Source organism: Metschnikowia bicuspidata, assembly GCF_001664035.1.
Source record: "Metschnikowia bicuspidata var. bicuspidata NRRL YB-4993 chromosome Unknown METBIscaffold_1, whole genome shotgun sequence".
Lineage (NCBI taxonomy): Eukaryota > Fungi > Ascomycota > Pichiomycetes > Serinales > Metschnikowiaceae > Metschnikowia > Metschnikowia bicuspidata.
In genome coordinates, this window is record NW_017387731.1 from 2,108,258 (window position 1) to 2,120,433 (window position 12,176).

The 12,176-nt window shown below is 43.3% G+C and overlaps 7 protein-coding genes and 1 non-coding gene across 8 annotated transcripts; 4 read left to right on the forward strand and 4 right to left on the reverse strand.

The window, feature by feature from the left end:
• Positions 1–30: 30 nt before the first annotated feature.
• On the reverse strand, positions 31–900 carry RRP42 (exosome non-catalytic core subunit; the record flags this gene model as incomplete). Its single annotated transcript, XM_018856606.1, has 1 exon — positions 31–900. One exon carries the CDS (start codon positions 898–900, stop codon positions 31–33), a length of 870 nt encoding a protein of 289 aa, XP_018713840.1.
• Positions 901–1,461: 561 nt separating this feature from the next.
• On the forward strand, positions 1,462–2,675 carry METBIDRAFT_63924 (FG-nucleoporin; the record flags this gene model as incomplete). Its single annotated transcript, XM_018858338.1, has 2 exons — positions 1,462–2,170; positions 2,216–2,675. The coding sequence occupies exons 1-2, from the start codon at positions 1,467–1,469 to the stop codon at positions 2,673–2,675; spliced, it is 1,164 nt and encodes a 387-aa protein (XP_018713841.1). The 5' UTR covers positions 1,462–1,466.
• Positions 2,676–2,723: 48 nt separating this feature from the next.
• METBIDRAFT_20649 (uncharacterized protein) lies at positions 2,724–3,281 on the reverse strand (the record flags this gene model as incomplete). Its single annotated transcript, XM_018854994.2, has 1 exon — positions 2,724–3,281. A coding segment is annotated over one exon (558 nt), but the record flags the coding sequence as incomplete, so codon positions are not given.
• Positions 3,282–3,776: 495 nt separating this feature from the next.
• METBIDRAFT_38036 (uncharacterized protein) lies at positions 3,777–4,211 on the reverse strand (the record flags this gene model as incomplete). The annotated part of the gene is made up of 1 exon (XM_018856948.1): positions 3,777–4,211. A coding segment is annotated over one exon (435 nt), but the record flags the coding sequence as incomplete, so codon positions are not given.
• A 270-nt stretch (positions 4,212–4,481) lies between these two features.
• METBIDRAFT_104627 (uncharacterized protein) lies at positions 4,482–6,277 on the forward strand. The gene has a single exon (XM_018853773.1). The coding sequence runs from the start codon at positions 4,624–4,626 to the stop codon at positions 5,833–5,835; it is 1,212 nt and encodes a 403-aa protein (XP_018713844.1). The 5' UTR covers positions 4,482–4,623; the 3' UTR covers positions 5,836–6,277.
• A 1,572-nt stretch (positions 6,278–7,849) lies between these two features.
• Positions 7,850–9,679, forward strand: PTP2 (tyrosine protein phosphatase; the record flags this gene model as incomplete). The annotated part of the gene is made up of 2 exons (XM_018856860.1): positions 7,850–8,393; positions 8,457–9,679. The coding sequence occupies 2 exons, from the start codon at positions 7,850–7,852 to the stop codon at positions 9,677–9,679; spliced, it is 1,767 nt and encodes a 588-aa protein (XP_018713845.1).
• A 387-nt stretch (positions 9,680–10,066) lies between these two features.
• Positions 10,067–11,380, forward strand: RAM1 (protein farnesyltransferase; the record flags this gene model as incomplete). The annotated part of the gene is made up of 1 exon (XM_018858339.1): positions 10,067–11,380. One exon carries the CDS (start codon positions 10,067–10,069, stop codon positions 11,378–11,380), a length of 1,314 nt encoding a protein of 437 aa, XP_018713846.1.
• An 81-nt stretch (positions 11,381–11,461) lies between these two features.
• Positions 11,462–11,534, reverse strand: METBIDRAFT_t69. Its single transcript has one exon. It is a non-coding gene; the product is annotated as a tRNA-Arg (tRNA).
• Between the last annotated feature and the right edge of the window lie 642 nt (positions 11,535–12,176).

Here is a 12,176-nt window from a genome sequence, read left to right on the forward strand (position 1 = left end):
GCTTTCATGCGTATTATTTTATACAAAATACTAAAAGATTGACCCATCGTTATCGGCCAGATCATCTTCCACAAGTTTATCAAATGCGTCAATGAGCGAAGAGCAATGCGAGCCTAAAAGCGAGATTGTTCTTACAAGTAAAGACAGGTTGATACCTCTAAAGTTCACGTTATTAGAGCTCGTGGCTAGATTCAAATTTGAAATGGGAGATATAACTTTACCATTATACCACCCAAGAAGCAACCCATTTTCAAGCACCTGCTCTTCGGTTTCTGATGGGTCCACAATGAGATTATTGCCAATGACACCCACTGTGACGACAAGGGGAGGCTGAAAGTCGGGCATACCAAATATCTCAGCTAAAGACTGAGCCCTTTCCCAGTCATCCGAAAAAGTCGGCTGCTCTTCAATTTCGGAGTCATCGATCTCACTGGTTAGTAAAGGTAATCTAGTGGCCTTGAGAGCCAAGTATGCAGAGAATGTGATGAGCGTCAATGGGTAAGACAGGTGACTAACAACGACACAGTCGATGAAGAGCTTGTATGCATATTTGGACGTAAGATGTAATTTCTGGGTGGGGAAATTCTTCGTGAATAAGTCAGTTAAATTAAACTTCAAGTTTGACACGAAATTGGAGTCGTCTCTGAAACCGGCCAAGTCGACGTCGCACTCGACCAAATTGTCTTCCTTGGCAATCAACACTACTTTTGCTTTTACGCTAACGATGCATTCACTTCCATCAGTCATTCGTATCCTAGATGAGCCGTTGGAACCAGGCAAGAAGTCGATCTTTGCTTCCACAGGTCGAAATTGAAAATGCTTGCGGCCATCAGGCCGAATCACTGGACTAGCAGTAAGCGAATCGTGGAGATATGATCTTTCAGCAGGCGACAAAATCATTGTGAAATTAATGTCCTGGTTTTATTTTGCCTGCGATGTTTGTGGTGACTACTGTCTTCGATCGGAGAAGGCAGATGCGAGATGACATTCACGGTGATGGAAAATGCGACACTAGTTATCTGCATGTAGCCCTGTACCAGGTAATTTCACTTGTAGATCCATGTTCAATTTTATGGTATTATTGGGACTCTTTATTAGGCTCAGATTCATCCGATGAAGATTAAAGAGTAAACTTAGAAATATCTGGAAATTATTAGATCCATAAAACAATTTTTTAGCTGATGGAATAGGGCGTGACAATCCAGCATGGAGGTGAAGGTTTTCATCGTGTGGTACATCATGGCATGTATTCACATACTTATGCCAGAGATTTTCATGATAGACACTCCAAGGCCTCATTATTGTTGGAGTATACGAAGCAAAAACAGCGAATGCCATCACACCGAAAATCCGTTTCATACATTAGGCACGCAGCCGAAGATTTGAGTCGCGCACGTACGCATCATGGCGAGACCTCGTTCTCGATGTTTACGTCCCTTTCCTCTCCTCAAAACCACACAACAAAGATGGCTTCGCTCTTCAGCCTGCAAGAAACGAGCAAACAGATTGGCGCTGAACCTAAACAACCACTCTGGTATCAGAACTCAGCTCGAAGAGTGATTCCAAATCATCTTGTCCCTAGGAAGCGACTCGCATTTCAATTGAGCGGCACCAGCACTAACAAAAAAGACTCCAAACAAAGCGCTACGAATGGAGCCTCCTCAAACAACAACGCATTTAACTCTACAGATTTCAATTTGATTTCTTTTGGTAACACTGCGCATAGAACTAGCAGTGCAGGCCATGGTGACTCGCTGTCTCTTTTTCTTACTGCAGATGGTCATGATATCTCCCAGAGTTTTGATACCGACGATATCCCGTTGTACAACGAGAACGAAGATCTTCCTCCTGCAAAATCACTCTACGATCTCAATGACGAAGTAGTCATCTCCCTCAACAAACCACAACAACACACGGAGTCCTTCATTAATAAAGATCCAAAAACTTTCGTGAACGCATTCCACCAGAAGAGTGATGTTTCCAGTACGCCCGAGGAGGATCCGGCAGCTAAATTGAGCCCCTTGCTGATCAGCGAATCAGCAATATTGGTGTTTGGATATCCCGAGGCTATGACGTCGCAGATAATTGGGTATTTCTCGGACTTCGGCACAATTCTAGAGCATTTTGAAGCTCTGAAGAACCGGAGAAACGAAAATGCTAACATATTACTGTCGTTCACTGCAACTGGAATATCTCAAAGCCAGAATGGACAAAGCGCCGGTACTCAGACATCATCTTCCTCCTCTGGTCTTCCTCTTTTCAGTGGTAATTCATGGGTGAAGCTTACCTTCGACAACCCTGCATCTGCGCAAGATGCTTTGAAAGAATCGGGCAGTGTTTTCAATGGTGTGCTCATTGGCGTGGTTCCATACACAAAGGACGCCATCGAGAAACTTCAAAAGCGAAAATTGAGCCCACTGGAAGATATCGGGGGTGGATTTCAGCTGCTCACGCGCAATATATCAAATGAAGTAGACAAGGGTGTGGCTGGTGACACGAATGACCTGCAGGCATCGTATATCAAGCGTTTGGATGTGAAGGACGGAACTGGTTTATTCTTGAAGGCCAATGGAACAGGCGCACAAAGCGAGGGTCTGGACGAGAAAGGAAAAGGAGAGAAGTTGGGGCTCTTAGCCTCTGTAACCAAGTACTTCTTTGGGTTCCATGACCTCTAGGTTTGAGTACGGAGAAAGAGTCTTGAAGGGGTGTATATTAGAAGAAAATTAATGCCATACGCGCTTAGATGGCGACGGACTGCGTTGTGGGGACAGATGTCTACTCGACCTGTCGGGAGAGAGCTGCGTCCGCTCACTATAAGAAATGTTTGGGTTGTAGTTCAACCTGGAGGGCGATTTAAAAGGCGAATGTGCTCGCGAAGAATTTCGCGAGATGGAGTCATATCCCTTGGAAAACGTATCGTTTGCTCTTGAAAACGTGTCAGACCTGTGGAGGAACAGCTCGTTTCCTTGATTTCTCAGTCTGAATGGAGTGGACAGCAATACCATGCTATGTCTATTTTCTGTGTCATCGTAAAAGCTCGACCTGCCATTAATACTTCGCAAGGATGTGTCGTATCGACTTCCGAACGAGGATCCTGGGGGGAGAATACCACTATTTTGTGTCAAATGTTTTGCAGGCGACACAGAACGAGAGATAACGGCGTCAAGGTTATCTGCTCTGACACTCTTATGCCTAATTCCGTTGATGTCGTGAGTGACAAACGCAAGGTCGTTCTGTAGATGCCCTACTGGATCATCATGCACGGTTTTACTTGCTGGGGCGTACGGCCCATGAGTGGCATCAACAATTGCATTTTTGCGCAAAATAGACGTCTTCGGAATCACGTATTTCTTGTTATATTCATTGAATGTTTCCTGGTGTATGATATGCTTATCTGAGATCAACTGTAGGAATTTTGAGGTGAGATAAACGGAAAAAGAGTTGAAAAGTGCGACCAATACACCAATTTTGAATATGGAGACCAGGGAGCTAACGAGCCAAACTGCTAGAAGTACGATAGGAGAGAAAGATGCGGCTGTATACAACAGAAAATGGGACGGGTCCCATACTGACATCATCCAGACCTCTTTTTCGACGAAGCGTGGCTCGTAGGTTGTGTCAGCTTCCGAGTCACTGTCTGTTTCGTATACCGACTTTTCTTCAAAATATGAATACAAGTGCTGAAGCAAACCACGTGGTGTGGTGCTCGATATATTTTGTTTTGATACACGTGATGCGTTTGGTCTTATTGTGTTCGTAGCCCGGCCAAAAAGCGTGTAGTTTCTGTAAGGGAGTAGGTAGACATTCGCAGAATTAAGAGCAGAGATTATGAATAGAATGATCATAGCACCATTGACTATCCAGAGAAGCGTCTGTGCGAGAGATTCGTTTTGAAACTTTGGAACTGCAACGGGGGCTGTATGGATCCCGTTTCCGTTTACAGCCCGCGAGACGACTTGCTGATATGTAGAGTAGTCGGAGCTAAACAACTGGTTATCTCTTTTATCCTTGACAGAGATGTAGTATTCCCTGGCTTTACACAAAAGAAGGAAAATGAATGTCAAGGCAGATCCCACGGGTAAACACTTTGGCACGTGGTCATCCCAATCAATGGAAAGTCGCTGCTCATGGATGGAGAGAAGCAAATCTAATGGATACGAGCGGATCTTCTCCAAAAGAGGTTGTTTTCTTATTATTCTTTTTCTCGCCATTTCTTGGGTCCGGTAGCTTTGTGATTGTCTATTTCTTGCTGGGTTGATCAAAAATTACCGGTTTGTTGAGAGGTTTATGTGCTGTTATTGACTGATAGAATGAGCGTTTTCAGCTTATGTTGTTTTCCAGCCAAAATGAGAAACGCAAAAAAAAAAACACAGGGTATGATCCGACACTGGGGCAAAATATTAAGGATGTATGCCGTTCAGGAAACCAGTGCTTAGTGGCAGGAAAACGCGTCTCATGAATACAGACGAACTGTATGTATGCGGCAAATCAAGTCTGTTAGATCTCAAACAATAGCCAGTGAAAACACGATTCTTGCGTGTCCTGATTAATTCTATTATTCTGTATCTAGTTACAAGATATACATCTGGTCATTTTGCCCACACCATTTAAAGAAACCCACGAATGGCGGACAGCACGTTGGTGCTGGCACGGCGTCAGAATGAATCTCTCGAAAAATCTCTACAGTCGCTAAGGGGAAAACTTACCGGGCTTCGAGGTGTTGCCCCGTCTCGAGTTTCAGGTTGTACAAATCAGCTCATGGGTAAGGAGAATGCCGATTTATATGAGAAGAATCATGCTGGAGGAGAAGTAGGTGAAACTATCATTCCAAGAAGGAATCCGTTGAATCGCCACAGGCTGGACACATCTAGATCAGAAGCAGCAATAATAAAAATTACTCGAGATAAAGGTCAGCCACATAATACAAATCGCTATCGGTTTGGAAGACATGTTGTCTTTGAAAACTCTTCGGAAACTGACGGTAATTACTTCGATGACTTTCGCAGAAACGTTCAAGAGATTCGAAAACAGGAGAAGAGTCCAATAATTGAGCAGTCTCAAAGTGTTGCAAAGTCTTCTGAAAGCTCATCTCACTTAGACAAGCCCCAGAATCCAGACAGATGGAAACCAGGAGAGGCAAAGCAATTTCTCGTCTCCAAGATCGAGCACCAAACTGACTGTATCGAGGGCCTCGAGACAAAAATCCAAAAATTAGAGATGGATAACCAAGAGTTGCAAGAATCTCATTCTAAGATGAGAGCAATGTTGGAGTCGTCAGAACAACAACGGAAGATCCAGGAAATAAACCATCGCCAAACACTTTTGGACTTTGCAGAAAAAAGCAAAGTACAGCATACTAGTAACAGAGAAGATCCTTCTCCACGTTTCATAAATCAAAACAAAGAACAAATCCAGGCTCCAGCTCATTCAAGTTTGGAGGCTCTTCTTGAAGAAACCAAGAGGGAAAACACGCAGCTCCGGCTTCGAGTTAGGGAAATCGCTGAGCGGGCTCATCTTTTGAATTCTATACATGATCAGCGAGTAAAAATACTCGAGAGTAAGCTCTCAGCAAGCATGAGTGTGGCTAAGTATTACTGCGACCACCTGGAATTGCCTTGGCGAGATTCGATCGAAGACTCTACTGAGGAAATTCTCTTTGGACTGGCGGACCACACAACAATAGACTTGCTCAAAGAAGTTCCGGGATTCCAAACCAATCGTTGCTCTGGGAAAAAGCGCCTTCGGGCATACTTCCTCGCCACGTTATTCACGATCAGGCTTAGGAAACAAGTCGAGTCAAGACGATTGTGGGAACCTTATTTGAGACCACTCTGAGAAAGTCTTGAAGAGTTCTGTACATTCTCATCGTACGTATTGAGGATAGCAAGATATTGCACCTAAACTCGATTTGATTTCGCGGTGAACCTAATCCAATATATCATGCTATTCTGTAGTACGCCCAGGACGCTTATTTCTCATCTTGGGAGAATGATGAATACAATGCCGATGGAACGACTGAATACTATATTTTTGAAGCAAAAGTGGTACCATGAGCTCGCTTTTGGACCGGAACAAATCGTCGCGAATATCAGTATTGTTTGAGATATCAGAGCCCAAAATATAAGCAAAAAGTGTGACAAGTTCTCGTCACCTCGGAAATGCTCGTGACAACTTCATATTTGTTTTTCAAGCTAATATGATTTCTAAAATTATATCAGGAACTAGCTCTTGAGTATATATGAACTACTCTGCTGTCTACATCTTTGATGCACGCATCTGCTGTTCTTGCTTCCGAGAAATCGGGAATTAAAAATAGCTTAGATCTACAGCGGCCCCAAATTCTGTGGCTGCTTAAACGCTTCACAGCACACGACCAGTGAAAATTGAATTATATTCAATATTATTATTGGATTGAATGTGAATTCCAGACTAAAGTTTAAAAATAGCGCTTTTCGGTAATACGAACATCACGACTGTCCCGCTTAAGAACAAGCCATGTTAATGTCATTGAATATGTCTCAAGTCTAGGCGTGGTCTATAAAAATTAACCCCAATGCATGGTGAGCACAGCCACCACAAAGGAGAGAGAGACGTTTGCTGGCTAGTACAGCAAGCCAACGCCAAATTATCTTCGAATCAATCCGGCGATCAGTAAGCAAACCAAGAGACACTAATTCTGAAATGATGCGTCTTATATTGCTGAAGCGTTCGTCCTGGTATGTGTGGTTGGTCTGACGTCACTTGGCGGTTGAGCAAAAGCGCAAGCCGCGCCAGCTGCCGAAATTCCTACGCACGCGATGTCCGCCTAAGCAGGCGATGTTTACCGAGTAATCCCGCATTTCTGTTGAAAAAGACAACATCACCTTTTCTTGCTTGGAAGCTATTTTAGGGAAGTTCAATTCTGGCTGGGTATCGACTTAAAACAAATGCGACTGTATAATGCACGCGTGGGGTAACAATATGCATTCTTAACTTGGTCCCTGGCTTCTAGACTGGGCGACACCCGGGCTCTAACGCGTGGAAACAGTATGACGTAGCTAGTGAACCCAATAAGCTTCCGTGTGAATAAATAGTGCGAGCCACAAACATGAGGAAGCGACACATAACAGCCGCAGACTGGAAGCTATATCCGAATTTTTGGATCGAGATTATACCAACTGTCTTTGTCAAATATTTTTCCCACACGAAGCTACGAAAGAGGCTTGCCCGCGCTCTAGGTCACTCTATCACCAGTCCAACATTCTCTATCATTATATGCAGTTCTGCGTGCACAACTGGGCGCGGATGGGTGACTTCAGATTCTCCATGAACGTCTACCATGCCGGTGGCGATATGCATCATTACGAAAGATCATGCATCGCTCCACCAGAATATATACCTCCAGTTTCTTCTCGTTTCTGGGCACTATAATTTTTCCGAAAAATCTTAATTCATCGCTAATCTCAGATACACCTCTTCCGAGATCCCTTTCTCTTTTCACAAGTACATCTTAGGTCACTCCTCTCCACAGCTCGAAGACCATCAAAAGGAAAGTGCGCCCAACTAAGGAGATAAACCAGTCTCGATTCAAATCCTATCAAACAGAGGAAAATAAACACATCTCCACAAGGTACTGGGTCCACTCTTTCCCCTGGAAGTCATTTTGCACACTATTCTTGTGCCTCGCATAATTCTACTAGCATCTTCATCCCTCTTGGCACCAGTTCTATGACACTGGAGTGCGATTCACAAGGTTAACGCACAAAGACCAAACAAACACGACATGATCGACTCATCCTCACCAGTGCTAGTCAACAATCACATGAAGCGGGCAGCATCCGGCCCACACAAGCAAAATCTATCTCTAAATATGTCAGCATTTTCCGATCTTGCTGGGCTCCAGCCAAGACCGTACAAATCTCCAAATATGTCTCCTACGTCTAGGTTTCATTCGGAAGGATTACCGCACTCAATCACTGCTATCGATGCACAAAACTCAGAAGCAATCTCAAAATTTCTTGAAGCTTCGTCCGTGACACTCGTGCTAGATGTGCGGCCATTCAATCTATATTCACAATCACATCTCAAGTCTGCCGTCAACATATGTGTGCCCACAACACTTCTCAAAAGACCTAGATACGACTTGCAACATATGATCAGCGCGAGCAACTTGCCAACAGATTTGAAGGAGGCAGTTTTGGACAGCTCCAAGAACATGAAAGTGCTCTTGTATGATTCTGCAAGCGTCGACTCCCAGTTGTCGTTTCAATTGCACCAGACAATGCTCAAGTTTCTTCCACACGAAAGATTCGACTTGTCGTATGTGAGAGGCGGTCTTGACAAAATTGATCCTTCACTCACCGAGAGCTCGTCTCTGATGCTGCCCTTGGATTCGCCTATTTCTGGTGTTTCACGTTTTCATTCCAGTTCCAGTGACAACAGCTCTCCACCAGCCGGAATTAATAACCCATCATCAGCTGGTACACCCTTTCTAACGGGATTCAGCTTGCCTTCGGCAACCAGCTCCGATAACAAGCTTCTTATGTCGATCAAAAAATCTAATTTAAAATTAGACACGGTTACGACTTACAATTATAATTTCCAATTCCCGGAGAACTTCGAACAAAAGAAATCGCGGCTTCCTGGGTGGTTGTCTTTCTTTGCAGATGTATACGGCAAGAAAGATAGCATGCGCTTGATTGTGGAGAGATTCAATGGTATGTTCAATCGACTTGAGAAGGCCGAGCAAGTTCGATTGCGTATGGCTATTTCCAATATGGATAAAAACTCGGAACTCTGCCGTCTGTGGGACCAGAATCTTCATGATAGTGCAGGCTACGGAACACCACTGACACTATGCCCTTGTTGCGACAAAATCGAGTACACAATTCCACAAGGCGTGGAGTATGGCTACAAGAACAGATATAATAATATTTGGCCGTATGAGCATTCCAGGGTGCATTTAATCTCGTCGCCCTCGTGCACGCACAAGAAAGACAGCTCTGATGACTATTTTAATGCTAACTATATCTCTTACAAAAAGATATCCGACCGGGGGTATATTGCTACACAAAATCCCTTGGATGCTACCAAAGATGACTTCTGGAGCACGGTCTGGTACAAGGGCGTGAAGGCTATTGTTTGTCTCGCGGGTTCACCTGTTTTTGGGCAACAGGCATACTACGAGCTAGACCAATTTTTGGAAAAAAGCCAGCTCGATATCCGAATCAAGAGCAGTGAGCAGTATAGTAGCTTTACTTTGAGAGAAATCGTTCTCACAAAGAATGGAAAATCCCAAACTGTGCACCATTTTGCTTACCAAAAATGGCCTGACTTTGGAACCCCTGAAGAATTGAGTACGGTTTTTGAATTGATGAGAACTAAAGATGAGAAATTGGCTCTTCATTATGATTCAGGATCGTTTTTGGATGAAACAACTGAAACCTGGGATGTTTTGGTTCATTGCTCCGCGGGATGCGGGCGTACGGGTTGCTACATTACTATGGACATGGTAGTGGATAGCTTTAAAAATCCAAATCATAACGAGATACACTACGATCCATGGGGCAATGATGACTTGGTTTACAAGTCCATTCAATTCCAAAGACAACAAAGAATCTCTATGGTACAAAATTTGGATCAATTTATTTTTTGTTATGAAAGCATCTTGAATTATATAGTCAACAACTTGATTGAGTAAGTCAGTCAAGTGCACATAATTTATATTATGCACTGATTCTTGTGTGACCGTATATGTATAGAATGCACAAAAACGAGGCTAGCTTTCAATTACAGAAATATTCACTCTTGACTTATGCGGAATGAAAATTAAAGTCAGAAGACTACTCACCATGACGCATATCATACAGTAGTTGGCCCTAGTTTGATTACACTGAAGAGCATTCTGTTATATCGCTCTTGCAATAATTTTGTCGTAGTTCAGGGATTATTTAGCAGAGCTCCAAGCAAATTGTCTTTACTAAATTTCAAAATTACGAAAATGAATTTGGCATCTCGCACAGTTGACACCTGTATGCCATTTCTCGCGCTATTGTGCGGTGCGAATCGGGGATTATCTTCAAACCACATGGAAACAGATATAAAGAAGCTTCGATTCCTCGTGAAAATGCTCGGTCAAAAAAGAAGCTCCTCCACCTCGAGCTTTGAAAGTCTTCTTCGGCCCGATATATCATCTCATTTGAAAACGATGCTTTGCGTTCGTCCTCTCGCAGAGGATACATATTTATGCGATACCAGCGCTGCTCAAGCTGATGTTGAACGCACAATCCGAGAGATCTACGAAGAGTTGTTTGTCTCAAGTGGGACTGAAGATATACATGATACCAATCTTGATACTGAATTACATCTCAAGTATATTGAAACGGTCTTGAACACCCCCTTGCCTTCGATGTTCTATGTGCTAGACTCGAATCATTCCTGGATGATCTATTGGCTTGTGAATGCACACGTTATGTTGAGCGGTGACTCCCCGAGTCTCTCCTTGAAAAAAAGAGTGTCTGAAAAAATCTCCACTTTAATCATTGATAACGGATTGGGTGGTATTTCCGGCGGCCCAAACGATCTCATTGGACATGTAGCATCCACATACGCAGCAGTTTTGGCTCTTGCTCTTGTTGACGATTATACCCTTCTATCTGAGATCGCCCCTAATCTTCAAAAATGGTTTACTACATTGAAGGATGAGAATGGCTCATTTGCAATGCACTACGGTGGCGAGAAGGATACTAGATCCACATATTGTGTACTTGTGGTTACATCTCTCCTTGGTATTGCAACGCCCTCGCTTATGAAAAATACACAAGATTGGATTTTACTGTGTCAGACTTATGAAGGTGGGTTCTCTGGTGTTCCTGGGGCCGAAGCTCACGGTGGTTACACTTTCTGTGCGATTGCTTCTCTTTATCTTTTGCCAAAAAATGGCCTACATTATACCAATCTTGCCACTTTGATCCGTTGGCTAGCAGCTCGTCAGAAAACTCTAGAGGGGGGATTTTCCGGTCGATCTAATAAGTTGGTAGACGCATGCTATAGTTTTTGGATTGGAGCCTGCTTTGTCATGCTTGAATCATTCACATCTAGCGTGCTGCTATTCAATCGGCACGCATTGAAGTCATACATCCTCAACTGTTGCCAAGATTCGATTATCGGCGGTTTGCGTGACAAACCAGGAAAAAGACCAGACTTTTATCACACCAACTACACACTTTGTGGACTAAGCATAGCTGAGCATATTTATGAGTGTGAAATACCGGATGGGTATCATTTTAGAGTGGAAGACAACGTGGAGGGTGCAACATACACTCTTCCAGTTAATCCAGTATTTGGCTTGCCCATGGGATACCTGGAGAAGTGTCGTCGATACTTCATAGAGCGTGAATAATATACGGACATACCTTGTGAGTTTATAAAAAAGAACATGGACCATTTCATCTCACTTAAATTACAAAAAAAAAGAAATCAGAACCCATGCCGGGACTCGAACCCGGAATCTTTTGATTAGAAGTCAAATGCGCTAACCATTACGCCACACAGGCTTCCTTTCGTGGGACAAAACTTATGCGAGTATTGTACAATATTATCGGACTAGTCTGTTAGTCATGTGTCAAGTAGAGGGTGCAGGTGATATCTGGCATTATGTATATGCCAGACGGAGAGAAGTAAATATGAAGGTGATTGAACACCCTGCTAAGCGACGTAAACAGATACGGGCCATGAGGACCGTCCAGGCCGTGACTAACGGAAGGGGACGGGCCGAGCTAAGATACTCGGTACGTAGCTGGGAGTTGTTTAAAGGTTTTATATATATACTATTTATATAGTTTTGCCCCTTTAATCAGATGAAACTACCAAAAAAAAATAAAGATGAGTACGCCTTAATACATAACAGTAGATCACCCTAATGAAGGTCACCCTTTATTATTACCGTACACTTCCGGTATCAAGAATATTAGGATAAGCGTACCAGTCTTTCCTTCAAGCCGACAACTTATCACGTGTCAGGCGGTCTATCTCGCCTAGACATCTCTGTTATCCCGTGGCCTCTCCCACAAGTAGGAGTTAATAGCCTCTGAAAGATCCAGTTTAGAATATGTTACGGAAAGTATTTTAGGATTTCTTTTGACGAATTTGCCTAAGATATATATATGAAAGTATCAATTAATTTTGTGAAATATTCT